Here is a 27,320-nt window from a genome sequence, read left to right as displayed (position 1 = left end):
CTTCATACGTCTCAATGGAGCTAACCGAAATTGCCAAGCGCTGCGCTTGGTCATTTCCATCAGCTCCATTGAGATGTGGGTAGGGCCTAACTTTGATTCAGGGGAAAACCCCTTTAACTTATAATGTGTTGCACCTTGAATCAAAATTGTGTACTTTTAAAGAAAATAAACATTGTTCTACGTATCAGAGAACAGAAGAATTAAAAAAATGTTCTGAACTGAAATAGAAATGGGGCATCTGTGGCAAGGGGTTGAAAAGGGTAATGTATAAATTAAAAAACTTGACCTTGCAGGCTTGTTTTTATCTTTTCACAATGCGTAGATTTGTAATTCTTGTTTATTGTTTATCAATGAAAACACGTTTAGCAGTGCACATGTATGAACTTTATGTATGGCTTGTTTTAGGTTTCGTCAACACTACATCAGACCTGTTAAAACTTTCACCTGACCTTCTGTTGAAAGGATTATGTTTCAGAACTATAACAGCTGGGAAACAAGTATTTAAGAAACCATGCAAGAAATCAGAGTGTGAAACAAGAAGGGATTGTTTAGCCAAAACAGTTTACGCAAGGTGAGTTAAAAGGGTTTGCATATTGGCTTTTTTGCACAGAGCAAGAAGCGTTGTTTTTGTAGTGGTCTTATTTTAGATTACGTAACTTTTTAAATTACTTTTAGAGCTGTGACTGATATCTGGCACCCCAGTGTAACACCCCCGGTGCGACTGCGGCATTTAACTTCCCTTCGGGGGGGGGGCTTTCCCCCACGATCGCCCCACCCCTGAAGCCGTTTTTGGGGGACGCCGACCATTGCTATGGCAACTCTGGGGTCCGATCTGGACCCCAGAGTTGCCTGTAAGAACTGCCAGTAAGATGGCGTCATCTTACAGACTCAGTGTAAGCCTATGCATCTGCAGTATTGCAGAGTATTATCAGATGATAGCTTGTTCATGTCCCATGGTGGAAACTGTAAAAAAGTTTATTCTATAACAAAATAAAGTAATAAATGAATAAGAATGCCCATAAGTCGCATAACATATAAAGAGACATATAATGCAAAAAAAAAAGTCTAAATCACAACATAAACCCCACATATATAGTAATCACCGTGTCCGTAACACCCCGTAGAATAACAGTAAATAATTATTGAACCCGCACAATTATTTATAATTGTATAATTTATAATTTATAATTATTGAACCCGTTAAAAAAAACTGTTATAAACCCTCCAAAAATTATGATTTTTACCTATTCAATCCCACAAAAAATGCTGTAAAAAAACATATGTACTCCAGAATGATACTAGTGCAAAGTACAACATGTCCCGCAAAAAACAAGCCATCAACCAGCTCCGTAGCCAAAAAAGTAACAATGTTATGGCACTTGGAAGACGGCAATTCAAAAATGATAGATTTTTCCCACATTAGGGTTTTATTTGACAAATTAGGTAAAATGTAAATGTAAAAATATTCATGTATGCTATCCACGTAATCGTATCGAACCCATAGAATAAAGATAACAGGATTATTAGGATATATGGCGAACACCAAAAAAAAAGGAAAAAATCCAGTAGAGAATTTATGCTTTTCTACTCCTGCCCTGAAAAAAAAAAAATTCCCTAATTTTCAATAATAGGGGATACCAACCCCAAAATGGTAACACTGGGAAACACTGGAATCTCATCCCGCAAAAAAAATGCCGTCACATGGTCCCAATAACGCAAAAAATTTTAAATAGCCTACAAAAGGGGCCAATGAGGAAACTAAAATCCTGGCAGCTGCAGGTCCCTCCTTCCCTCCTGCGCCTCGCCGTGCGCCCATAAAACAAGTAACGTCCACATGTGGGAGGTCTCTGTACTCGGGAGAAATTGTAGAACAAATTGTGTGGTGGGTTTTCTCTTTTTATCTTTTGGAAATGTGTAAATTTTAGGGCTAAATGAACGTATAACCGTCAAAATTTGAACATTCTAAATTTCACCTCCATTTTGATTCAATTACTATGAAGATCTCAAGGGTTAACAATCTTCCTAAAAGCTGTTTCTGATAGTTTGAGGGGTGCAGATTTGAAAATGGGTTGGTTATATAGGGGTTTTTCATGCTAAATATGTAAAATTTTATTCAAAACTGTATTTATCCCCAAAATGGTCAATTTAGGAGGTAAATCTATCTGCCTGAGGGTACATATACACGCGATATGCCCGCCGTGCGCTGGAGAGGAGGAGATGGCCCCTCCATAGAAAAGAGCGGCTCAAGGCGGCTTTGTGTTGAGTGCAGCATAGAAGTCCTTACTGCTCCCAGGTGGTGGCTAACCTATGGCACTGGTGCCAGAGGTGGCACTCAGAGCCCTTTCTGTGGGCTCTCAGGCCATCATCAGAGATGACTCCTGGCATCTTCCTGCAGTCCTAGATAGCCCAGGACTTGCTGTGCACAGAGCTATTTTAAAGTGACAGTGCTACCTGGGACTACTGGAGGAGTGGGAAGGTGTGGACAGATCTGGATCATCATTGTAGCTCTTGCTCCGGCCCTGACAATTCTTCCTGTTTATTAGACCCTGGAAGGAAGCAACAATGATCATCCAAATTTCTTCTATTTTCTGCTTTATTGGTGTCCTAACGGTGCTAGTATCAATTAAAGCTGTGACAGAGAAGGGAGTATAAATCACAAATTAAATTTCTGCGTTGGCACTTTGCGATAAATAAGTGGGTCTTGGTTGTAGTTTCGGCACTCGGTCTCTAAAAGGTTCGCCATCACTGCGTTGGGGTAAGCAGAGCTCCTAGGGAAGCTGTATAGGACCAAGGATAGTTAAGCAGTAGTCAGCTGGTGCAGCTCTGCTTTGGGTCCTGATGCCAGTGCATACAACAAGCGAGGGACACAGGCAGGGCCGGCGCTATGGGTAGGCAAAGGGGGCAATTGCCCAGGGCCCCCTGAAAGGGGAAAGGGGAGAATCTCTTCTTTCAAATGAATCTTGAATTTTGTTTCTAGGTGCCAGGGATCCAGAGATATTCGGGTTTAATCCCTTCCCGACATTTGACGTAATAGTACTGCATCGCGGGAGGTGCATTCCCGCAAAATGCAGTACTATTACGTCAAGCTTCTGGCGCCGGCTCCTGAGATTTTTCCGATCGCGGGTGTTAACCCCTAATAGAGGCATTTAAAGTTTATTTAAGCTGAATCGGACCCCCCCGCTGCGCTTACCGGGGGGGTCCGCTGCTCCGATCGCAGCCCCGGGACTGCCTGTGCCCGGAACTGCGCGATCCTCCTCTCGGTGCTGGGTCCGTGCCTCCTGGCAGGACCCGGCTGTAAGACACTGGGCATGCGCAGCATGCTCAGTGTCTTACATTACACAGTGCAATACATCTGTATTGCACTGTGTAACCTGTAAAAAAGCTTGAACAAGTGATCAGAAGATCACTTGTTCAAGCTTAGATGACAGTAACTGTAAAAAAAGTAAAAATAAATAAATATAGGTTTTTTACAATTAAAATAAATAATAAAAGAAAGTGAAAGTCCCCCCAAACACCACATTTCCCTTTACACAAGTAATAAAGTATAAAAAACACTAAATCACGAAAACCCCCCACTTATTTGGTATAGCCGTGTCCGTAACAATCTGTACAATAAATTCTAATCATAATTGGACCCGCTCGGTGAACGTGGTAAAAAAAAAACCCAAAAACTTGCCAAAAACTGAAACTTTTTATCAAATTGCTTTACAAAAAATGTTCTAAAAAGTGATCCGAAAAAGTTACAAGCACCAAAATGATACCAATAAAAAGAGCAACTTGTCACGCAAAAAATAAGCTTACAACCAGCTCCGTAAACCAAAAAATACTATAGTTATGCCGCTATAAAAATTGCAATGATAAAACAAATGCAATTTTTTCTATTCTAGTTTTCCTTCAATAAAATTGGACAAATATAAATAAAACTATATAAATGAGGTATCACCGTAATCGTAGTGATCCGTAGAATAAAGATAATATATTATTGTTATGCTACAGTGAACACCCCCCCAAAAAAAATGCTAAAAATCCAAAACAAGAATTGATGATTTTATTTTCCTCCACATGTAAAAAGTTAATAAAATTGCTTCAATAAGCTAAAACCCCACTAAAATAAAGGTTTTTTTACAGTGCATCTCGTCTCGCAAAAAATAAGCCCTTATTTGTCTAAATTGCTTAAAAAATAAATAAAGATTGTATAGCCTATTCCCAACGCACGTTGTTATAGAACGGAGCGGCTGGTAGTGAATTGCCCACACGGTTCAGACACAGTGATCGGGGCAAGATGGCGGCTATTCCTGACAGCTATCCATCCTGCCCCATGGACCAGAAGGGTTACGTCGCCCCCACACTCCCCCAGTTTATGATCGCTGCTATTGGCTCATCAATTCAGACCAGCCAATAGCAGCGAATTTACTTATGACGTCAGTAATACCGGTCACCATGTCTGTAGACACGGTGATCGGGGTAGGGTGGCGGCTGTTCCTGACAGCCACCAATTTTGCCTTGCGGTCCAGAGGGGTTTTGTTTCCCCCCTCTGTCCATGTTTGCTGCTATTGGCTGGTCGATTTGGTCCAGCCAAAGGCAGCAATATTCGTCACAATGGGCATCGCTAGGGTGAATAAGAGCAACACTTGGCGATAATTTCCCTACTAAAACGAAGATATGGTACAAAAGTGCTGGCTGTGCACATTGTACAGATTACGCTGTACAACTCTTACGAGCTGTTCCAATGTGCACGTCCTGCCGTATCATTTCTCCGTTTTTGAAGAGGAAGATATTAGGAAACTAATATTGGGACAAGGAGGACCGGGGCCCCAGTACCTCTGGTTTAGATGTTCCTGTGTTTTGCCAGGACAGCATTTTCCCGGTGAATTCTGCTGCTTCTAATGGTAGGACTCAATAAAGAGTCTGTTCCAAAAGAGGAGTTAGGATGGACACTACATACTACTAAGAAACCTGCGACACCTCCAGAGTGACAAAAGTTTAGTTGGTCCCCTAGTATATTCCACCTCCTTATACGCAACACATTCACAATTCACGCCCAACCTGTTGTGAATTAATTTCGGTAAAATGAATAATTGTAACAACTGTTATGTCCCGTTGCTCCCTATAACCCACCATTATTTCATAAGGGGCGCCACATAACGGGCACTGAACTTTACAGAAATAATTGCAATTTCCATCTTGGACTCCATTGCACATGATATTTAGAAACCACCTATATGTTCAAATGCTCATTTCACCACGTGTATTACACTACACCACATATTACACCTTGCTATATTCCCCAAGGGGTGTACATTCAACAATTAGGGTCACTTTTCGGGTTTTCCTCTGTTTTGGTACCACTACGGCTCTCCAAATGTATCCTGACACATGTGAAGGATTTCTTACAAATTTGGCCTCTAAAAGACAAACATCCCTCTTTTCCTCTACTGTGCGCCCATAAAGCATTTTATATGCACCTTTTATATTTCACCTTTTTAATGATTTGGGCCTAATTGGATCATTCACCTGTAGGGGCAAATACATATATTACACATTGCAAAATTCTCTAAGGGGTGTGCATTCAAAGATTAGGGTCACTTTTTGGATTCTTATCTGTTTTATACCACTAGGGTTCTCCAAATGCATGTCAAACATTTCTGTCAAATTTGGCTTCTAAAAGGCAAACATTCCCCTTTCCTTTTACTGTGCGCCCATACAACATTTTATATACACATGTGGGGTACTTCTACACTCGAGAGAAATAGGTTTACACATTTTGAGGGGTTATTACATTTTTTTATCCCTTGTGGCTATATAAAATTAGGAGTAAAATGACCTTTATAAGAAAATGTTCACCTTTTATCTATTTAAGTCCTAATTAAATCAAACACCTTTACGGACAAATACACATATTACACCTTGCTAAATTCTCTAAGGGGTGTGCTTTCCAAAATGGTGACACTTGTTGGGTTTCCGCTCTGTTTTGGTACCACTACGGCTCTCTAAATGCATGCTGACACATGTAAAGGATGTCTGTCAAATTTGGCTTCTACAAGGCCAACGCCCCTCTTTCCCTTCTGAGCTTCACTGCGTACCCATACAACATTTTATTTGCATGTGTGGGGCAATTTTATACTCGGGAGAAATGCTAGTACACATTTGTGGGGGTTGTTTTATCTTTAATGCCTTATGGGATACAAAAATTAGCCGAAAATGTTCACCTTTTTCCTTTTAGGGACCTAATTGAAGCAAACACCTGTAGGGGTAAATACACATATTACACCTTGCTGAATTCTCCAAAGGGTGCACTTTCCAAAGTGGTGACACTTGTTGGGGTTCCCCTCTGTTTTGGTACCACTAGGGCTCTCCAAATGCATCCTGACACATGTAAAGGATGATTGTCAAATCTGGCTTCTAAAAGGCCAAAGCCCCTCTTTCCCTTCTGAGCCCTACTGTGCACCCATACAACACTTTATATGCAAAAGTGGTGCAGTTCTGTGCTTAGGAGAAATAGTTTTACACATTTATGGGGTTGTTTCATCTTTTATCCCTTGTGGCTTACAAAAATTTGGGGTAAAAGTGACTTTTTTGAGAAAATTTTCACCTTTTTTCCCTTTTGGGGCCTAATTGAATCAAACACCTGTTGGGGAAAATACACAAATTACACCTTGCTAAACTCTCCAAGGGGTGTACTTTCCAAAATGGTGTCTCATGTTGGGGCTTTCCTCTGTTTTGGTACCACTATGGCTCTCCAAATGCATCCTGACACATGTAAACTTTTTCAGCCATATTTGCCCTGCAAAAACGAAACAACGCTCTTTCCATTCCAAGTGCCCCCCTGTGCCCGTACAGCAGGGTACAGTGACAAAATGGGTATTGGCATACTCAAGAGGAATTGCCCTCAACATTGTAAAATGCATTTTCCTTTTTAACCCATTGTGAAGGTGCAAATTTTAGTGTTCAATGAATCTATAGTAAGATAAAATTACATTTCTCTAATTTCACTTTCATTTATCTTTCACGCTCATGAAACGCTCAAAGGGTTAACAAAATTCCCAAAGGTTGTTTTGAATATTTTGAGGGGTGTAGTTTCTAAAATGGTTTCATTTGTGGGGGTTTCTGTCATGTGGGCCTTATAAAGTCACTTCTAACTAAATTGACCCTCCAAAAGTAGGTTTTGATGATTTTCGTGAAAATCTGAAAAATTGCACCTAAAGTTATAAGCCTCCTAACATCTAAAATAAAGGAAAAGATGTTTGAAAAATGATGCCAAGTTAAAGCAGACATATGGAAAATGTTAGTTATCAAGTTATTTTAGTGATATGACCAACTTTCCAAAAAGTAGAAAATTTTGAATTTGGAAAACATAGTTTTTTTCAAAATTTTTGCCAAATTTCCATTTATTTCATAAATAAATACTAAATATATTTATTAAATTTCTCAACCAGCATGAAGTACAATGTGTCACGAAAAAACAATCTCAAAATCAACTGGATATGTTAAAAATTTCCAAAGTTATAACCACTTAAATAGACACATGTCAGATTTTAAAAAATGGGCCGTGTCAGGAAGGTGAAAAGTGGCTTCAGCATTAAGGGGTTAAAGTGAGAATATCAGGTGCCATTTATATATAAAAATCACTCCCAATGGCAGTTTAACAGTTAATATCTCCGTTTTCCTGGCACTTAGAAACACAAATTTAGATTCATATAAAAGAGGAGACTCTCTTCTTTCATAGAAATAAAGAAGTGAGGTTCCATGGGTCACAGAGCCAGAGATACAGCCCCCTGAAGTGTAGCCCCCTCCAGATTCTTAGCCATTAGGCTATAGGGAGAAATCACTGCACACAGGAGCTGCTGCACCTCACAGACAATGGAAATATTCACTTTATATGTTACTACATTTTGAGAAGGGATAATATCAACTAATATTCAAGTTTTTAACCCTTCTCTATGCAGAACTATCTAAGAACAAACTTTCTCTCTTATTGCCTTTTATTTCCGCTTCGTCCCCCATGACGGCCCAACCTGGAGGATGCCCCTTGACCTCTGCAGGGACAGGAAGAAGAGAGGTTAAATGCTCCCCCCCTTGCATCCTCCCGCCAGTGTTCTTCCTGTCCCTGCCGAGGCAGGACAAGAGAGGTGCCCTCTCTCCTCCAGGGGGGGGGGGGACGAAGTAAAACTTACGGGTAGTCCTGGCTGGCTAAATCCCGGCGGGCTGGGGCGTTCGGTCGGCCTTGTGTCCTCCCTTTCGCCGCCCTTCCAGTCCGTTCGTCCTGGCCGCCGCTCCGCGATCCGTGTGTGAGCGCGCGGCGGCCGAAAAAACTACAATTCCCGGCGTCCTCGAGGTCCGATGACGACTTCCGGTCGCGACCGGAAGTGGCGGCTCACAGGACCGCAATGCATCCCTGGGAACGGGAGCACGGCGCAGGCGAAGTCTACAGGGGGATGGGCTCCCCATTAAGGTATTTAAGGTCACCTGGAGCAGGTAGTCACGCTGATCTCAGGTCTAGGATCTGTGTGTGACGCTGCGGTGCTGGTTTCCTGTGCTGTGTATTTCTGAAATTTTCCTGTGCGCTTCCACGGCTTTTATGATGGCTGACGAGGCAGACCCTACCTTCCTGCATCCTCCGGTTTCTGTAAGTGGGATTTTGTGCAGGTTTGGGTTTTTTACTGTGTGTAAAATAGTGGGTCATTTATTATCCTCCGCTTGCCCTTTCAGGAGAAAGACCAAGGGTCTAAAACGAAAGGCAAGGAGGATAAAGGGGATAAGACGAGCAGGTCTGAAAAACCCGAGAAAAGCCGGCTTAGAAAGTGCAACATGTGTGCCCACTCTATGTCCGACTCATACAAAAAGCCGATTTGCAAGTCTTGCATCGACAATTTTATGAGAGAGGAAAAGACATCCTTCTTAGACGAATTAAAGGGGTTTATCGAGGAGAAAATAAGCTCTTCAGTGGCCGCTGCTACGTCCAGGCCTCCACCGTGTAAGAAACCTAGAGTGGAGCCGGATTCTTCTATATCTGAGGGGGGGGATGATTCTGAAGCTCCCTCATGCTCATACGTAGAAGATGATGATCCTACGGACTCACAAAAAACAGAAGATTCACGTCATCTGTTTCAGTTCGAGGAACTCGATGGTCTCTTAAAAGCAATTAGACAGACCTTGGAAATCGAGGAGATTCTTCCCCCTAGATCTAAGGAGGAGGAACTATTTGGGGGATTGAAGGCAAAACGCCAGAGGGTGTTTCCCCTGAATGACACATTAAAGGAGCTGGTTTCTGAGGAGTGGCAAGAGCCAGAAAAAAGGGTTATCGTGTCCAAAAACTTTAAAAAGAGACTTGTTTTTGAGCCCGAGGAGTCTAAAGTATGGGACACTTGTCCAAAGATGGATGTGCAAGTTACCAAAATAGTAAAGAAGACTGACCTTCCTTTTGAGGACGCGGCCCAATTAAAGGACCCTATGGACAGGAAGTCTGACTCCCTGTTGAGAAAGGCCTGGGAGACCTCCATGCTCAGTCTGAAAACTAACTTGGCTTCCACCTCAGTCGCAAGGAACTTGCTGTACTGGCTGAATGAGTTGGAATCCCACATCAAGGAAGGGACTCCGAGATCAACAATCTTGGAGAACTTTCCTTTGCTGAAATCTGCAACAGCCTTCCTCGCAGATTCTGCTGCCGAGGGAATTCGTTTCGCTTCAAAGGAGGGAGCACTTACTAACTCTACCCGACGGGCGCTGTGGCTAAAACAGTGGAACGGGGACATCAGATCCAAGGCAAAACTGTGCAGTCTTCCCTTCTCAGGGGAGTTTGTGTTTGGCCCAGAGTTGGATGCTATACTTGAGAGAGCATCAGATAAGAAAAAGGGCTTTCCTGAGAGATCGATACCCAAGAAGCAGCCCTTTCGAGACTTCAAAAGGGATTCCTACAAGGATAAAGGGAAAAGGGGACGCTGGAGCTACCCGAAAGGAGGTAAAGGGAGAGGGTTTCTGTTCTCCACCCCAACAGACCCTAATAGAAACAAAAAACAATGATGCCATAGTAGGGGGAAGGTTGCTAAGATTCAGAGGAGAATGGACGAAGGTCACTTCAAATCCCTGGGTCTTAGATATATTACTGCATGGTTACAACATCGAATTCCTCAGACTTCCCCCTACGAAATATATGCCACCTTCACCTTCCATGTCACTTACATCCCACAGTTTAATATGGCAAGAAGTAACTTCTCTTTTGTCTTCTGGAGTGATTATACCTGTTCCACAGGATCAAGAGAAATCCGGTTTTTACTCTTCTCTTTTTTTGGTAAAGAAACCGAACGGCACAAACCGACTAATCATCAACCTGAGAGGTCTCAACGAGTTTATCGTCTACCGGAAATTCAGGATGGAGTCGGTAAGATCAGCCACACACATTATTCACCAAGATGCATTAATGTGCACTATAGACTTAAAGGATGCATATTATCACATCCCTATACACCATTTCTCACAAAGGTTTTTAAGGTTTTCTGTCTTGTCTCCAGAGGGTGCTACACTACACTTTCAATTCTGTGCACTCCCCTTTGGAATATCATCTGCACCAAGGACCTTTACAAAGGTGATGGCAGAGGTGGTGGCGTCTCTCAGACTACAGGACGTACTGATCGTCCCGTACCTAGACGACCTGCTCATTGTTGGCCAAGACAGGGGGAGCTTACTCTTCTCCAGAGATCTCACCCTAGAAACCTTAAAAAGACTGGGATGGATAGTAAACTACCAGAAGTCAGAACTTTCCCCAGCTACTGTGAGGAAATTCCTGGGTGTAAACCTGAACTCAGTTTACCAAATGTCGTTCCTTCCACAGGACAAGGGAGACCACATCAAGGATCTGATAACAAGGTTCAGGAGAAAATCAGTGATCTCTATCAGAGAAGCTATGAAGATTCTGGGCTCTCTAACAGCCTGCATCTCCTCGGTAGCCTGGTGTCAGGCCCATTCCAGAATACTCCAGGGATGGATCTTAAGATCCTGGAACAGAAAACAGGAGGATCTGGACAGGAAAATCCCAATCCCACCTGCCGTCAAGGAGGACCTGCTATGGTGGTTGGAAGACGGAAATCTGAGGAAAGGGATCTTCTGGTCAAACAGCCCTTACATCCCAATCCAGACAGACGCGAGCCAGAGGGGCTGGGGGGCAGTGATGCCTCAGCAAATTTCCCAGGGTACCTGGACAGAGGAGATTACAAGAAGGTCCTCAAATTTCCGAGAGTTGCAAGCAGTATGGGAAGCACTCAGCGCGAACACTCCTCTTCTTGCCCACCAACACCTCCTAATTCTATCAGACAATACAACTACGGTCTCCTACATAAAAAGACAAGGAGGAACCAGGTCTCCTCTCCTGAGTACCCTAGCTCGGAAAATATTTTTGTGGGCAGAACAACACACTCTGTCAATATCTGCCACTCATCTAAAAGGCACGGAGAATTCAAGGGCGGACTTTCTAAGCAGAAGAAAGATCCTACCAAACGAGTGGAGCCTCAAGGAGGAGATCTTCCAGCGGCTAACATCTTTGTGGGGTTATCCTCTAGTGGACTTGTTCGCAACAAGGGAGAATACCAAATGCCTGCATTATTTTTCTCTGGAAAAAGGGGAGAACAGGGAACGGCTGGACGCCTTCTCTCACTCCTGGGACATTCCACTAGTCTACGCCTTCCCCCCAATTCCCCTGATCGCCAGGGTCCTGAGGAAAATATTTCAGGAAAATACCAGAGCCATCTTCATCTGCCCGAACTGGCCGAAGAAAAGCTGGTACCCACTCTTGAAGAAGATGTCACCAGAGAATCCAGTCATTCTTCCGCTATCAGAGGACCTACTACATCAGGGTCCAATCCATCATCCAAACCCAGGGAAATTACAGCTGTCTGCCTGGATCCTGAATCCAGCTTCTTAAGCTCTCAGGGACTCTCATCTGAAGTCATCAAGACCCTGAAGGCAAGTAGAAAACCAGTCACCTTTGCCATCTATCATAAGATATGGAAGAGGTTCTGTTCCTTCTGTAAGGACAGTCCACCTTCCCAAGCTAACCTTAATATTTTGCAGGTGCTTGAATTTCTTCAAAAGGGTTTGGAGTTGGGTTTGTCTACCAGCACCCTGAAGGTCCAGGTGTCGGCGCTTAGTGCCTTCTTCGACCAGCCTCTCATCGAGCACAGGTGGGTCAAAAGATTTATTAAAGCTGCCTCTAGGTTAAAGCCTCAGACTGTTAAAAAAATCATCAGCATGGGACTTAACTCTAGTTTTGAATGCCTTAATGAAGGAACCATTTGAACCTATTGATTCCTCCAGTGTTAAAAACCTGACACTTAAGACAGTTTTCCTGATAGCCATCACTTCTGCTAGAAGGTTAGGTGAACTTCAGGCTATATCGATTAGGGAACCCTACATGAAAATTCTAGATGATAGAATTGTGTTGATGTTGGATCCAAATTTTGTTCCCAAGGTGGTTTCCGACTTTCATAGGAATCAGGAGATTATCCTACCCTCCTTCTGTGAGAACCCTTCTTCGGCAAGAGAACGCGAATGGAGTTCTTTGGATGTAAGACGTTCTGTCCTAAAATACCTACAAATTACAGAGGCCTGGCGTATTGACTCTAACCTTTTCATCCAATTTCAGGGGAAAAATAAGGGGAGGAAGGCGTCGAAGGCGACTATTGCAAGATGGCTGAGACTGGCAATTGCCTCATGTTACGACCTACAGAAAAGCCCGATACCAGCAGGAATCCGAGCTCACTCGACCAGGGCTATGTCCACATCTTGGGCGGAAAGAAGAGGAGCGTCACTAGATCAGATTTGCAGAGCTGCAACGTGGTCTTCATCCACTACATTCTCCAAGCATTATAGGCTGGACTTGCACTTGTCAAAAGACCTATCTTTTGGACGCAAGGTGTTACAGGCTGTAATCCCTCCCTAAAAAAGCTTACTAATTTTGTAAGTCTCCAGGTTGGGCCGTCATGGGGGACGAAGCGGAAATTGTGAATTAGATTACTCACCGGTAATTCTATTTCCGTTAGTCCACCATGACGGCCTATATATTTTCCCTCCCAGCTGGATTTCTTCCTTTCTTTGTATTATTATTTCCAGATAATTTTCCTTTGTATGTGGAGCAAACATACTAAATAAATCTGGTTGTATCTTCCTCAGCATGGTTATTTTGTAATCACTGGCGGGAGGATGCAAGGGGGGGAGCATTTAACCTCTCTTCTTCCTGTCCCTGCAGAGGTCAAGGGGCATCCTCCAGGTTGGGCCGTCATGGTGGACTAACGGAAATAGAATTACCGGTGAGTAATCTAATTCACAATTTTGTGATAGTTTTTTGTTGTTGGGAAAATTGACTGATACGATGAACATTTGATCCTCTTCTCCTAATGTGACTACACCGCGACCAGAACATGTCCATAAAGCTATATGTAACACCAAAAACACACATATGTTCTGGAATAACGTTTTTATTTCACTCCATCCTCCATTATTTACACCTATGTTATGACGTTCTCACTCTCATTCTTATGCATCACGGAGGGTTCTGTTATTGTGCGGATAATACAATGGCGCACATCTAATAGTGACTTTTATTATCTCATTGGCTTGGTTCATGGATATATAGTTATTTATTTGTGTTACCATTGTGTAAGGGAACATACAATGATAGATCTGTGTGACGCTCAGTGCAATTTTCTGCAGTTCCCTTTGCTGCATATTTTGGTGAATATACACATGTGGGCCTGTATGATTTCCTCACGTCTTAGGCTACATTCACACTGATGTATGGGGGACGTATATACGACCGATATACGTCCCCCATACACGGCAATGGGCGCACAGCGCCCTACGGGAGCGGTATGGTGCAGCACACATGCGGCACCGTACCGCTCCGTACCCCGGAAAAAGATAGGACATGTCCTATCTTTGTCCGTAGTACGGCGCCGTGCGCCATAACTTCCTATGGAGGGGGGCGGGGGTGAGCTGCGCTCATCTCCTCCTCCTCTCCCCGTGCACTGCCGTTGCCTGCTACGGTACTGTACGGCAGCCTTACTGTTTTAGGAAATTATATTTTCTTTATATAACTATTCTGGATTTTACATATTTGAGAGGAAATTTTGAATGTTAATTGCCAAATGCATCATCTGGTTGTCTGCTTTATAGGTTTATAATTATATAGGTTTTATGGCGTATTTACTTTTTTATTCTGTTTTATTGATATATTTTGCAGGTTGTGACTGTCTTAAAATTTGTAGCTGAAAAGCAGATATCTAGTTATTACAGTTTTAGTGATATTATGTGGATTTAATTTATGTGAACGTACCAATATGGGACATTTGTGAACTCTACACATGTCCATCTATTATATTTAGGAGATGTGAAGGGAAATATTTTCTGTTTGGAACAAATTTTTTGCCATCAAAGTTAATTTTTAAATATTTTTTATAAAATGTTTCAGTTTGATTCAAAATTGCATGAATGCGCCTATGTCTAGAAAATCTTTGATGCAATTTTGCAAATGGGGCAAGTGTCTGCTTTCAGAAAATATCGGTCCCTGTCCCCATTGGGCCTCACAGTCTAATCAACCCACCAGTAATTTTTTGGAGTGTGGGAGAAAACCTGGAGGACCCAGAGGAAACCCACGCAGACACAGAGAGAACATACAAACTCTTTGAAGATGTTGACCAGCGCTGCAAGGCTGTAGTGCTAACCACTGAGCCACTGTGCTGCCCATCAATATAAATATAATCTATCTCCTATAAAATTCTTTAAAATTACAGTTTGTTTTACCATACTAAAGGGAGCCTCTTACTGACTGTGACTGGTCATAAAATAGTTAATTTTTGGGGCCCCGCTTTTAGTTTTGCCCAGGGCCCCACTTTGTCTAGAACCGGCCCTGGACACAGGGCAGAACATTGAAGAGAGAAAGGGCTACTGTTTAGTGCAGGGAGCTGAAGAGAAGCTGCCCTGGGGTGTTCAGTATTTGTGTGCTCTGGAGGTCTCCAGTATTATTGTCTGCTCTTGGAGTCTCCAATATTAGTAGTTTTATGCTCTGGGGGGTTTCCAGTATTATCATCTGCAATGGGTCTGCAGTAACGTTTGTCTGCTCTTGGGGATCTCTCCATTATTATTATTATTATTATTATTGTCTGCTCTGGGTCCCAAGTATTAATATTATCTGCTCTGGGGTCTCGACTATAATGTCTTCTCCCTGCTTTAAACTCTTGTAGACCAAGCTTTGTCCCCCCCCAAGCTGCCCTGTCTTTTCCGCAACTGTATTCCTGGCTGACAATATGTGGTCTTACTCTGTGTGTGAACAGCACTGATGATTAGTCCAGGTCCTGTCATGCAGCTATCTCCTCCAACAGTAGCCACCTCTAGAAACTAGTGTTTTCTCCCTCCACTACTCCTTCCAAGGTTCTCTGCACACAAATAAAGGTTTTGCAATAAGCCTATGGGAAGTTTGGGATAATTTTATAGCATTAATACACAAAGCAGTGCAGTTGCATGTACCGGTTGCAGCTTACGGTATGAGACATTGAGGTGTTATCTGTTCTGTGCTTCCCTCACTTCAAACAATCTCAGGTCAGAGGAAGGGGGAATAAAGGGATCAGAGAGGTGATTGCTTACTGCTCTTAAGGTTAGTAAGGGTAGTAGAACAAAAAGAGAAGGAATTTCAAGTACCCTGGCATGTCCTGAAGTAGTGGAGGCTCATATAAGGCTTCATGCAGCACGTGCAGCTGGCTTCATGCAAAGGCAATCCAAAAAGAAATGTTCTGTAGCACATCCAGATAAAAAGTTTATATTCCTTTATTGGTCATCTTTAAAAATGTACAGAGGTGTACATGTAGGCCAAACACCTACGTGTTTCAGCTATTGCTTAAGCCGCCTTAATCGTGGTATGTTAAAATGAGAGTAGTAACCCTTGAAATACCTACACACACCTGGCTAATCAAATACATCATATCCGGTCAGTATATACAAACAGCTTGTGGGCAAAATACATAGCAATCAACGTGGAATAGTGATATACAAAACAAATTTCGATGGAGGGAGCCACAGCACGCCAAAGTTTCCAAAAGTATAAAGGCTTTATTTAAGGCATAGAGTACGCTAAATAAAGCCTTTATACTTTTGCCTTAAATAAAGCCTTTATACTTTTGGAAACTTTGGCGTGCTGTGGCTCCCTCCATCGATGTTCTGAAGTAAAGATTCATGTACCAGGATCTTCTGCTGCGAGCACCAAACTACATGAACTATCGTGCAAGATTTGGATTGCTGTCCTTCCCTTCCTTCTTTATACAAAACAAATTAATACAATCATATCGATAGGTATATGAACATGTTCAATAGATGTAAGACAAATCATTTTTAGAATTCATTCATTCATAGAATTTGGGTATCTCGATCCCAATACCAGAATCCAGTATGCATCTCTCCTAAGAAGCGTCTTTCTCCAATCACCTCCACGGGCCGGATGAATAACTCTCTCCAAGCCAATGAAGCTGAATGAAGAAAGATCTTTGTTGTGGTGCTCCAGAGAATGTCTAGCTGCTCCAGATGCACTGGACTCACCATTCTTAATACAAGTAATATCTTGACCAATTCTCGTTTTAAGTTTTTGAATGGTACATCCCACATATATACATCTACAGACGGTGCATTGTATCCCATACACTACATGATGTGAATCATAGTTAATAAAATGCATTTATCTTTTGATTTCTTTGTTCATTAATCTCAAAATGGAGTGTTTTATTGGAATCAAAGCAGCACACATTACAACTGGACCCCCACACTTATAAAAACCATTTACTGACAGCCAAGTTTTGGCTGGGGATTTGGTATTAATCATACTAGGAGACAAAAGGTTGACAAGGGTCTGACCTTGTTTCGCCACACATCTGCATCCGCCTTTCATAATATTGGACAAAATCGCATCCTGATCGCATTTATTGAACCCCTTTAATCTACCCATTAATAGGTCTCCCCTGTTAGCTGCATTAGCTTTTACACGAGCATCAGAAAGAATTTTTTTATGGCATCCCATTTTAGTTAGCTTATTTTCAATAATATTGGCATGTTCCCAAAAGTTCTGATCATTAGAGCAGGCTCTTTTGGCTCGTAGAAACTCACCATAAGGGGTAGCATGAAAGGTATGGATGGGATGAAAACTTGTTGCGGACAAGATGGAGTTGCCTGCTAATGGCTTTGTGTGCATCGAAGTGGAAATACAGTTACAAGTTGGCAATGCAGATAGATGTAAATAAAGAAAATGAACACTAAGGGAGGGGCTTTCATGGGTTGATCGAAGGTTAATGTTTTTGTTAATGTACGCTGCAAAGTTTGACAGATTCCTTATTACCGTGCCATACCAATATTACATCGTCCACATAATGACCATAAAAAACAATGGGGCTTATTTATGAAGGGTCCCACGGTGGCATTTTCGCTGGATTTCCCGACTTTTCGGGGATCGCGCCGCGAATTGTGTTGCACGCGATCGTATTGTGTCACAATCGCGTCGGCTTTCCTGCAACACAAACCGGGAGCAGGCCGTCGAATGATCCGACGGATTCGGACTAAGCGCAGGCTTTAACATTTAAATTTGTGTCGCAAGCCAAGCACTTACATGCACCAGGAAGACTCCGGCAGACCTGAGCGGGGAGCGACACATAATGCTCCTCCAACCATGCTACAAAAATGTTTAACCAACAAAGGTGAGAATTTTGAGGCCATCGGGGCACCACACATTTTGTAGAAAAAAAACATAAAAACAATATTTTTCATTAGATATTCTATGGTTAGTACTATTAACATTTGGGGATTTGCGTCATATGAAGTGTACTTATGAAGGTGAAATTGTATAGAGTTAATGGTTGCATAAAGTGGAATGCAATAATATAAATTAATGATGTCACATGTAACAAAGTGGTATGAATTTTTCCATTCAAAATGTTTGAATGTTTTTAAAACCTCCGATCTGTCCTTAAGGAAGCAGAGTGTTCGAAGGACAAGCGGTTGCAAATGAGCATCAACCCAGTCACTGAGCCTCTCATTGAGGGACCCAATGCCTGAGATGATGGGACGGAGGGGAGGTGGGAAAACGTCCTTTTGCGTTTTCGTTAGGCCGTGGAATATGGGCATAAATGGACTATACCAAAAAGCATCCAAAGCACTTTTTGGAATTTTCTACTTTTTGGAATTTTCTATTTTTTCTTGTTTAGTGATACTCTAAACTACCCAACAGCACAGATTTTAGAAATCATCTGCAGGTGGGAAGTGTTTGCTGAGTAGCCCCAACTATTTCTATTTATACATGGACTATCAAGAACAAAATTGGACCAAGCACCAATCTACACTCAAGTGACGATATAAATGTATATAGTAAGCAATATATTTGGTAATAAAACAATATATTTAGTAATAAAACATCACACAAACTTTGTACTAATATTGTCAATAGACATAAAAAACATACAATCAATGCATTGAATGTATTTAGATCTCAGTAACACAAGGAAGGAAAAACAGCAGGCAACTACGTCTCCTGCGCTAACGGTACACCTTGACATACGCTAAGTCTGCAGCTTCACTTGGTGGAGCGCTCTGTGAATACACGAAAGTCCATATAGGGCAAAGACATCCAAATAAGGAAAAGAAGACGGGTCACTCACCAGTACGTGAAAATTTATTGTAGCAGACAGGAGCAGGTAGAGGGGTGCCGGACACGCCACAAACGACAGACCGTTTTGCGCAGGAAGCGCTTTCTCAGGTCTGTGACGTCATGTGGAGGTCATGTGACGTCATGTCATGCACGAACCTGCATAAAGCACAGTTTTACACCATTATATACCATCGATATTGCATGCAATTTGAGTCTCCACTAGACTTCAGGTGCCTGTGACTAATATTATAAGAAAAAAACGATTACATATATATCGACACCAGTTCAGATATAACCAATACCTGTATTTATCCTGGGTAAACACATGGACATTACCCACTCTTGTCTGTCCAGGACTCTTAGTGCTCCGAACTCTCCACGGTCATAAGTCCATTCGCAAAATAATTTTTATTTTATACTTTTTAATATCATTAATGGGTAGAAGTGTGCACTTGGGCCGTTCAGTACCTCTCTAACCCTTATTTTAGCCCAGCCTGAGATCTAAATATATCCAAATAAGGAAAAGACGGGTCACTCACCAGTGCGTGAAAATTTATTGTAGCCGACAGGAGCAGGTAGAGGGGTGCCGGACACGCCACAAACGATGGACCGTTTCGTGCAGGAAGCGCTTTCTGAGGTCTGTGACATCATGTGGTGGGCAGGAACTATGCTTTTAAGCGTTTTCCGGCCCAGTAACCATGGATACTGTGAACACAACTATCACCACATGTTTAAAAACAAAGTAACAATATTGACACTACTACAAAAGCGCCACCGGACATGGAAAACACAGAAATTCTAACATTAATACAGCATTATTTATAGAAACACATTTAACTCATTGCGGTCATTTAAGCCTATCGGTCCCATAGCTTTTGTACGCATTATCCATTTAGCTTCACATCTAAGGAGCTCTTTATTCCTATCCCCTCCCGCTGGATTGACATTAACCCTTTCAATGCCTGCAAACCTCAGCACATCGGGACAGCCTGAGTGAGCACTTTTCACATGTTCAATGACCCGTGGGGAACCGTGTCCTGTTCTAATAGAACTGAGATGTTCGCAGAAGCGAATGTGCAGATGTTGGATTGTTTTTCCTATATAAAATCTATGGCACGGACATGTAACCATATATACGACATATTGTGATTTACAATTTATGAAGTGTGTTACTGTGTGATTAATTTCACCCATAGTAACCCTCTTTGTGCCAAGATTAAAGTTACAATAATTGCACTGACCACATTTAAAATTTCCGTGTGGGATATGGCGTTCAAGCCTGGTGTTCTCCCTCTCATGGAACCTGCTGTGTACCATTTCACTTCTCAATGTTTTGCTTTGTCTAAACGAAATATATCGAGATAAACACTAGTTGAGATTAACAAAAGGAAAAACCAGAGACACTGGACTGATGGAGGTTGGAGGAGTGGTGAACCTATCTACATTAGCCCTATCACAAGACTGTGTTAATCTATTATCAAAAGGACTTAGCTATGCACTGGTTCAGAATTTTGATGAAGTAGATTTCGAAATAGACCTATATAAAGCTGTGAGAAAAATTAATTTGTATAAATTGTTTAATAACAATCCTCCACATCCAGTAGAAAAGAAAGTAGGAGAAATACCAACAGTTGTAGGTCCACTAGGCTTTATTGCTAATACCTTACCCTCTCAAGAGCACAGAGAAGTCCTTAACACTTTGCTAGCACTAGGAGACAACCCAGTAGAATCTGACATCATAGAAATCGAAAGTTTTTCAGGTGGCATAAAATCCAACTTTTCTCCCCCCTTGCCCGCAGGTGCCCCACTCGAAGCTTTCTACAGTCAAGTGCTTAGAGATGTTCGTGCCCAAATTTATCCACGTATAAAAGAAAATATCTCGGTTCAGGAGAGGGAAGCACTTCTCTCCCTCCGATCCAATAAAAATATAATAATAAAACCTGCGGACAAGGGGGGAAACGTAGTAATCATGGATAAGAGCTGTTACATTCAGGAAGCCCACCGACAGTTGTCAGATACAACTACATATATGACCTTAGATAAAAGTCCCATGCAAAAGTTTAAAGAGAGGCTACAGACCCATCTTAGGAAGTATGTGGAGAGGGGAGTTTTGTCAGAGCAGTTTGCCACCAAACTTCTACCCCAATTTCCTCGAAAACCTAGTTGGTATTTTATCCCAAAGATACATAAGTCCTTAATTAACCCTCCCGGCCGCCTGATCGTTGCCGGCATTGGATCCTTGACGGAATCCCTCTCTAAGTATATTGACTGGCTCCTTCGACATTTATTAGAAGACATCCCGTCATATCTCAAGGATACAAATTCATTTTTGAAAAGTCTTGAAACAGTTGAATGGTCAGAGAGTTACAGTATCGCATCAATTGATGTTGAAAGCCTATACACACGCATTCCGCAAAATACTGCAGTACTAGCAGTTAGAGATGTATTAATGAATACTGAAAAAAGCAAGTTGTTTTTCGATTTTGTCTGTGACTGCCTGACATTCATCCTGTCGCATAATGCCTTTGAGTTTAATGGAAAGTGGTTGGTCGGAACCGCCATGGGGACTCCAGTTGCCTGCACCCTAGCGAACATTTTCCTAGCAGTGTTCGAAGAGAGAAACGTGTCCACGACCAATAACCCATATGTGAGCTCTATCCAATCTTTTTTCAGGTATGTGGGCGATGTCTTCCTTATATGAGAAAACTCTGAGGCAGAATTTAACAATTTCATCGCATATCTGAATATGAAATTCACTTCGAAATTCAGCAGGGAATCTTTAGAATTTCTGGATGTCAGAGTAACAATTGGGGAAAATGGGTTATCTACGGAGGGATATAGAAAACAGACAGCCACCAACTCACCAACTTACGAGAGCTTTCACACAAGAGATGGTATCCCCTACAGTCAGATGCTTCGATTACGAAGAATAAACAGTGAAGACGATACCTTCCACTCTCAGGCAGATGAACTTGAGAATCGTCTGAGAATGCGAGGTTACCCCCAACATGTGTTGGATAAAGCTCGCTCGAAAGCTATGAAGGTTAAGAGATCTAATTTGCTACATAGACAAAACATCACAACTTTGAGGGATAAAAAAGACACACACAAAATCAGAGATTCACATTTACCTTTAAGTACAATTCGCAGGAAAATGTCATTAGATCTGCAATTCTAAAGAATTGGCATCTACTGGCTACAGAGCACAATAGAAACGAGACCACTTATTTCGTTTAGACGAAGCAAAACATTGAGAAGTGAATTGGTACACAGCAAGTTCCATGAGAGGGAGAACACCTGGCTTGATCGCCATATCCCACACGGAAATTTTAAATGTGGTCAGTGCAATTATTGTAACTTTAATCTTGGCACAAAGAGGGTGAAATTAATCACACAGTAAAACATTTCATAAATTGTAAATCACAATATGTCGTATATATGTCGTATATATTTAGACATACACAACAAGATTGTTGTGTATGTCTAAATGGGATGGAATACTGTTGTGTAATTCATGTAGTTCTTTCACAACCAACATCTGGAACAAGTCTAAAGCTGGGGCCCTTGATTTCAAAGGATAGAAGGTATTACTAGGCATTCCAAAATTAATGTCAGAATTACATATGGATGATGGTTGATTGATGGTTGATTTATGGTTCATCAAGATCATACAATGTCAAAAGTGCATTTTGTTCTGAAAAAGATAAACCAGCAAATTCATTAATATATGCTTCATTCGGAGGCAAAGAAATGACTTTTGTCAGTAATTAATCTGACCAAGAGGTTCACGTCCAACAATGAAAAATATCAAAATTCCTTGATGGAACAAAGTTGAGACCTTTTGAAAGAACAGATATTTTATTCATGGATAAAATGGAAGGTGAGAGGACAAGAACATTGTCATAATCCTGTTCCATGCTAATAGAACTTATTTCTTTGATTTCCGAGTCGTGTATCTTTTTTCTCCGTATTCCTCGTCTGTTTCGCTTGTTCAGTTTTTTGGCATATTGTGGGATGATGGTTTGTTTTTTTTATATCTTTTTCTACTGTCATTAGCATTTCTATTAGTATTGTCCGTGGTATTGTCCTCACATACATCACAGGTGTCAACTTTTGAGGAGGTAAAGTTGATCTTTCTATTGGCATCAGAGAGATCTGATCCTCGTGAATAAGCTTTTTTAAAAAAATAGATTTAATGTGTTTATAAGGTATGTTTCGATACAACTTCCAATCATAAATTAGATTTTTGGCAAAGTCTTCCACATCTCTCTCATACTTGTTTTTCTTAACCCCTTAATGACAGAAGATGATTTCTGACAGAAGCGTCAGAAGATGATTTTGGGACACCGGGTCCTGCAAGTGCCGGTGTCGGGCTGTGATCTTACAGTCCAGACGCGGCACTAACAACCGGGATCGGAAAAACTCCGGTCAAGTATGACCGCGGCGTGCAAGTGTGTCCCCCGTGGATTGGACCCCGCCCGGTGCGCTTACCGATCCCTCCTACCGCAGACCCAGGTTCCGACGAGTGACACGAGGCTGCTGGCTTCTGTCCCCGCCGGGTTCTGCCTACCTGGCTGTGTGTAACTGAGCATGGTCAGTTACTTACACTATATACTGCAATACAGTGTAAAGGCTTGAACAAGTGATCGGATGATTGCTTGTTCAAGCCAAGAAGTAGAAAATGTAAAAAAGTGAAAAAAAAAGATGAAGTCATTTTATAATATAATTAAATAAATGAATAAAATAAAAATCCCATAATCTCCCCAGTTACACATGAAATGCAAATAAAGTATATAAAATACAAAAACACGTACATATTTGGTATCACTGTGTCCGTATCAATCTGTACAATAAATCTAAATCCATATTGAACCCGCTCGGTGAACGACTTAAAAAAGAACTCTAAAAACTTCCCGTAATATACAATTTTTCATCAAACACCATCACAAAAAAAGTGATAAAAAGTGATAAAAAAAATTTGCGCTCTCTAATATGATACGATTGAAAAGAACAACTCTTTAAGCAAAAAAATAAGCCCTCCACAGATCTCACAACAGAAAAATACAGAAGTTATGTCCCTAAAAAGTTGTCAATATTAAAAACAATGTGATATTCTCCAATATTGGTTTTGCTCAGGAAAATTGAGCAAAAATAAGAAAAACTATATAAATGAGGTATCACCGCAATCCTAGTGAACCAGAGAATAAAGATAAAATGTTGCAGTGTGTTTCATCATTTAATTTATTCTGAAACTGTCAGTTTTGGCCTAAATGAATGTATTTTCCCAAAAAATTCCATAGTTTCTAAATCTCAGGTCCATATTGTTTTAACCCATGTGAAACACTTAAAGGGTTAATAGAAGTTGTTTTACATACGTTGAGGGGTGAAGTTTCTATAATGGGGTAATTTATTGGGTTTTACTATTATTTAGGCCTTTCAAAGTCACTTGGAAGCTGAGTTGTCCCTCAAAATGTGAGTTTTGGCAATTTTCATGAAAATGAGAAAAATCGCACCTAAAGTTCTCCGCCTCATAACATCCTAGAAAAATAAGAGGATGGATAAAATATCATCCCAACATAAAGCAGACATTCCGTAAATGTTAATTATCAAGCTTTTTGGGTAGTTTTACTACCTGTCTGGAAAGCAGAACATTTCAAACTTGGAAAATGAAGAATTTTTACAAACTTTTGCCAAATTTTCACTTTTTTTCACTTAAATTTTATAACTAACAAAAAGTACAATGTGTCACGAGAAAGGAGTCTCAAAATCACCTGGATATGTTAAAGCGTTCCGAAGTTATAACCAATTAACGTGAGACATGTCAGATTTGAAAAAATTGAGTCTGGTCATTGAGCTGAAAACTAGTTTCGGTGATAAGGGGTTAATAGCCATAATATCGTTCTCAGTCGTGTCAAGACTTTTTTGAATTTAGGATTTTGCCTGTATGAAATCATCCACACCAGAGAAGGTCGACATAATGGTTTCCAGATTTTCTATTTCCTTTCTAATCCTTTGTAGTTTGTCTTATTCATACATAACGATTAGTTTATTAAATCAGATGAACATTTGGTCAGAATGTCCAAATGTCCATTAAATACAGTAGAACATGCCAATAATATTGAAAATAAACTCACTACAAGAGGATACCCCAAAAAATTATTTCTGATACTTGTATAAAAGCTAATGGAGCTAACAGGGGAGACCTATTAACCCCGTATCACCGACGCTTGTTTTCAGCTCAATGACCAGACTCGATTTTTTTGAATCTGACATGATAACTGGTTATAACTTCTGAAAGATTTAACATATCCAAGTGATTTTGAGATTGTTTTCTCGAGACACATTGGGGCAAATTTACTTACCCGGTCCATTCGCGTTCCAGCGGCGGCTTCTCCGCTCTGGATTCGGGTCCGGCCGGGATTTAATAAGGTAGTTCTTCCGCCGTCCACCAGGTGGCGCTGCTGCGCTGAAAGTAAACTCATCGCGCCGGAATGCACCGAGCTGGACCAGGTGAAGGTAAGCGGTCCTTATGCGACACATTTTCGGGTTTTAAATGCGGCGGTTTTTCCGAATACGTCGGGTTTTCGTTCGGCCACGCCCCCCGATTTCCGTCGCGCGCATGCCAGCGCCGATGCGCCACAATCCGATCGCGTGCGCCAAAATCCCGGGGCAATTTAAGTACAAGCGGCGCAAAACGGAAATATTCGGGTAACACGTCGGGAAAACGCGAATCGGGCCCTTAATAAATGACCCCCATTGTATTTCATGAAAGTGGTAAAATTTAAGTGATGAGTTTTGCGTTTCATTCTGGTTAAAATGAAAATTTGGCAAAATTTCGGAAAAAAATCTTCATTTTCCAAGTTTGAAATGTTCTGCATTCCAGACAGGTAGTAAAACTACCCCACAAGCTAGATAACTAACATTTCCAGAATGTCTGCTTTATGTTAGAATTATATTTTATCCGTTCTCTCCTTTTTCTAGGATGTTATGAGGGGCAGATCGCTTGTTCAAGCCTTTATACTGCAATACACTTGTGTAATACAGTGTATGGTGTAAGTAACTGAGCATGCCGCGCATGCTCAGTTACTTACAGCCGGGTCCTGCCAGGAGGCGGAACCCAGCAAACAAAGGAGCCGGCATACTTGGAGAACTCGTGGGACCCCGGGGCTGCGGCAGGAGGGATCGGATGCCCCGTAAGCACACGACCCACACTGATCTGATCCACGGTGGGGACACTCACACGCTGTGGTCATGCTTGACTGCTGGATGTAAGGGGTTAAACACCCAGGATCGAAGATTTTCAGATCCCGGATTTTATTGCCTGTTCTGGGCTGTGATATCACAGCCCGACACCGGCACTTGCAGGACCCGATGTCCCGAAATCATCGCGTCAGAAGAAGTACCCTTAATGACCAACGTAGATTCCTGATAGAGCGGTCATTCCGGGGTGAATGGGTAGACGAAAGGGCTTCAAAACATATACTAATGAAACCTATAGCACACCCACCTTCAGTACCCCCTATAGCCTCCAGTATAATGCTATTAAAAAATAGTACAAAAATACATTCCAGTCCTTAATCAGGATACGAATTTGTCCAATATTATGAAAGGGGGATGCAGATGTGTGGCGAAACGAGGTCAGTAAATGGTTTTTATAAGTGTGGGGGTCCCGTTGTAATGTGTGCTGCTAAGCTGCCAATAAAACACTCCATTTTAAGATTAATGAACAAAGAAATCAAAAGATAAATGCATTATGAACTGTGATTATCATCATGTAGTGCATAGGATCCGATCCACCGTCTGTAGATGTATATATGTGGGATTTACCATTCAAAAACTTAAAACGAGAATTGATTAACATTACTTGTATTAAAAATGGCGAGTCCAGTGCATCTGGACATTCTCTGGAGCACCACAACAAAGATATTTCTTCCTTCAGCTTCATTGGCTTGAAGAGCGTTATTCATCCTGTGAGAAAGATGCTTCTTTGAAGAGAAGCATATTGGATTCTAGCATTGATATTGAGGTACCCAAATGGTATGAATTCTAAAAATGATTTGTCTTACATCTATTTAACATGTTCATATACCTATTGATATGCTCGTATTAATATATAGCCAGCCCCCAGTAGTATCTAGCCTGCCAGCCCACGTAGTAGATAGCATGCCAGTCCCCTGTCGTATATAGCCAGCACTCCATAGTATATAGCCAGCCAGCCTCTTTAAGTATAAAGCCAGCCAGTCCCTTTTAGTATTCAGCCAGCCAGCCCCTTTTAGTATTCAGCCAGCCAGCCCCCTTTAGTATACAGACAGCTAGCCCCCTTTAGTATACAGACAGCTAGCCCCCTTAAGTATACAGACATACAGCCAACCCCCTTAAGCATACAGCCAGCCAGCCCCCTTAAGTATACAGCCAGCCAGCCCCCTTAAGAATAATAAGCTTAAGTACTCACCTTCCAGCATCCCCGATGCTCGTCGAGGGTCCTCTTCTGTCTTCTTTCCGCCTCGGGGACTCCGGAAGGTGAGTATGTAAGTTTATTTTTGTATTGACTCATGTATAAGCCGAGGTGAGATTTTTCAGCACATTTTTTGCGCTGAAAAACTTGGCTTATACACGATTATATACAGAAATAGTGATCATTATATATTCTGCC

The 27,320-nt window shown here is 41.6% G+C and overlaps 2 protein-coding genes across 2 annotated transcripts in view; both read left to right on the top strand.

Moving 5' to 3' along the window:
* MYO19 (myosin XIX) overlaps nt 1–27,320 on the top strand; it is a 521,756-nt gene that overhangs the window by 270,642 nt on the left and 223,794 nt on the right. The window contains exon 11 of the mRNA XM_072133499.1: nt 406–571. Within this exon, the coding sequence (XP_071989600.1) occupies nt 406–571 (166 nt within the window). The remainder of the gene's footprint in view (nt 1–405; nt 572–27,320) is intronic.
* Nucleotides 10,060–13,160, top strand: LOC140118864 (uncharacterized). Its single transcript, XM_072137246.1, has 3 exons — nt 10,060–12,173; nt 12,461–12,556; nt 12,635–13,160. Exons 1-3 carry the CDS (start codon nt 10,060–10,062, stop codon nt 12,684–12,686), a joined length of 2,262 nt encoding a protein of 753 aa, XP_071993347.1. The 3' UTR covers nt 12,687–13,160.

Source organism: Engystomops pustulosus, chromosome 2, assembly GCF_040894005.1.
Source record: "Engystomops pustulosus chromosome 2, aEngPut4.maternal, whole genome shotgun sequence".
Classification (NCBI taxonomy): domain Eukaryota; kingdom Metazoa; phylum Chordata; class Amphibia; order Anura; family Leptodactylidae; genus Engystomops; species Engystomops pustulosus.
The sequence above is the reverse complement of the archived record's forward strand: the minus strand, read 5'-3'. Positions and strand labels throughout refer to the sequence as shown.

What these genes read in the sequence shown, in the direction of transcription:
- LOC140118864 (XM_072137246.1), top strand. Translation starts at nt 10,060, where the DNA reads ATGGACGAAGGTCACTTCAAATCCCTGGGTCTTAGATATATTACTGCA. An exon ending in CAGCCTCTCATCGAGCACAG is followed by an intron (nt 12,174 to 12,460) that starts GTGGGTCAAAAG and finishes TTTGTTCCCAAG; the next exon opens with GTGGTTTCCGACTTTCATAG. An exon ending in GCGAATGGAGTTCTTTGGAT is followed by an intron (nt 12,557 to 12,634) that starts GTAAGACGTTCT and finishes ATCCAATTTCAG; the next exon opens with GGGAAAAATAAGGGGAGGAA.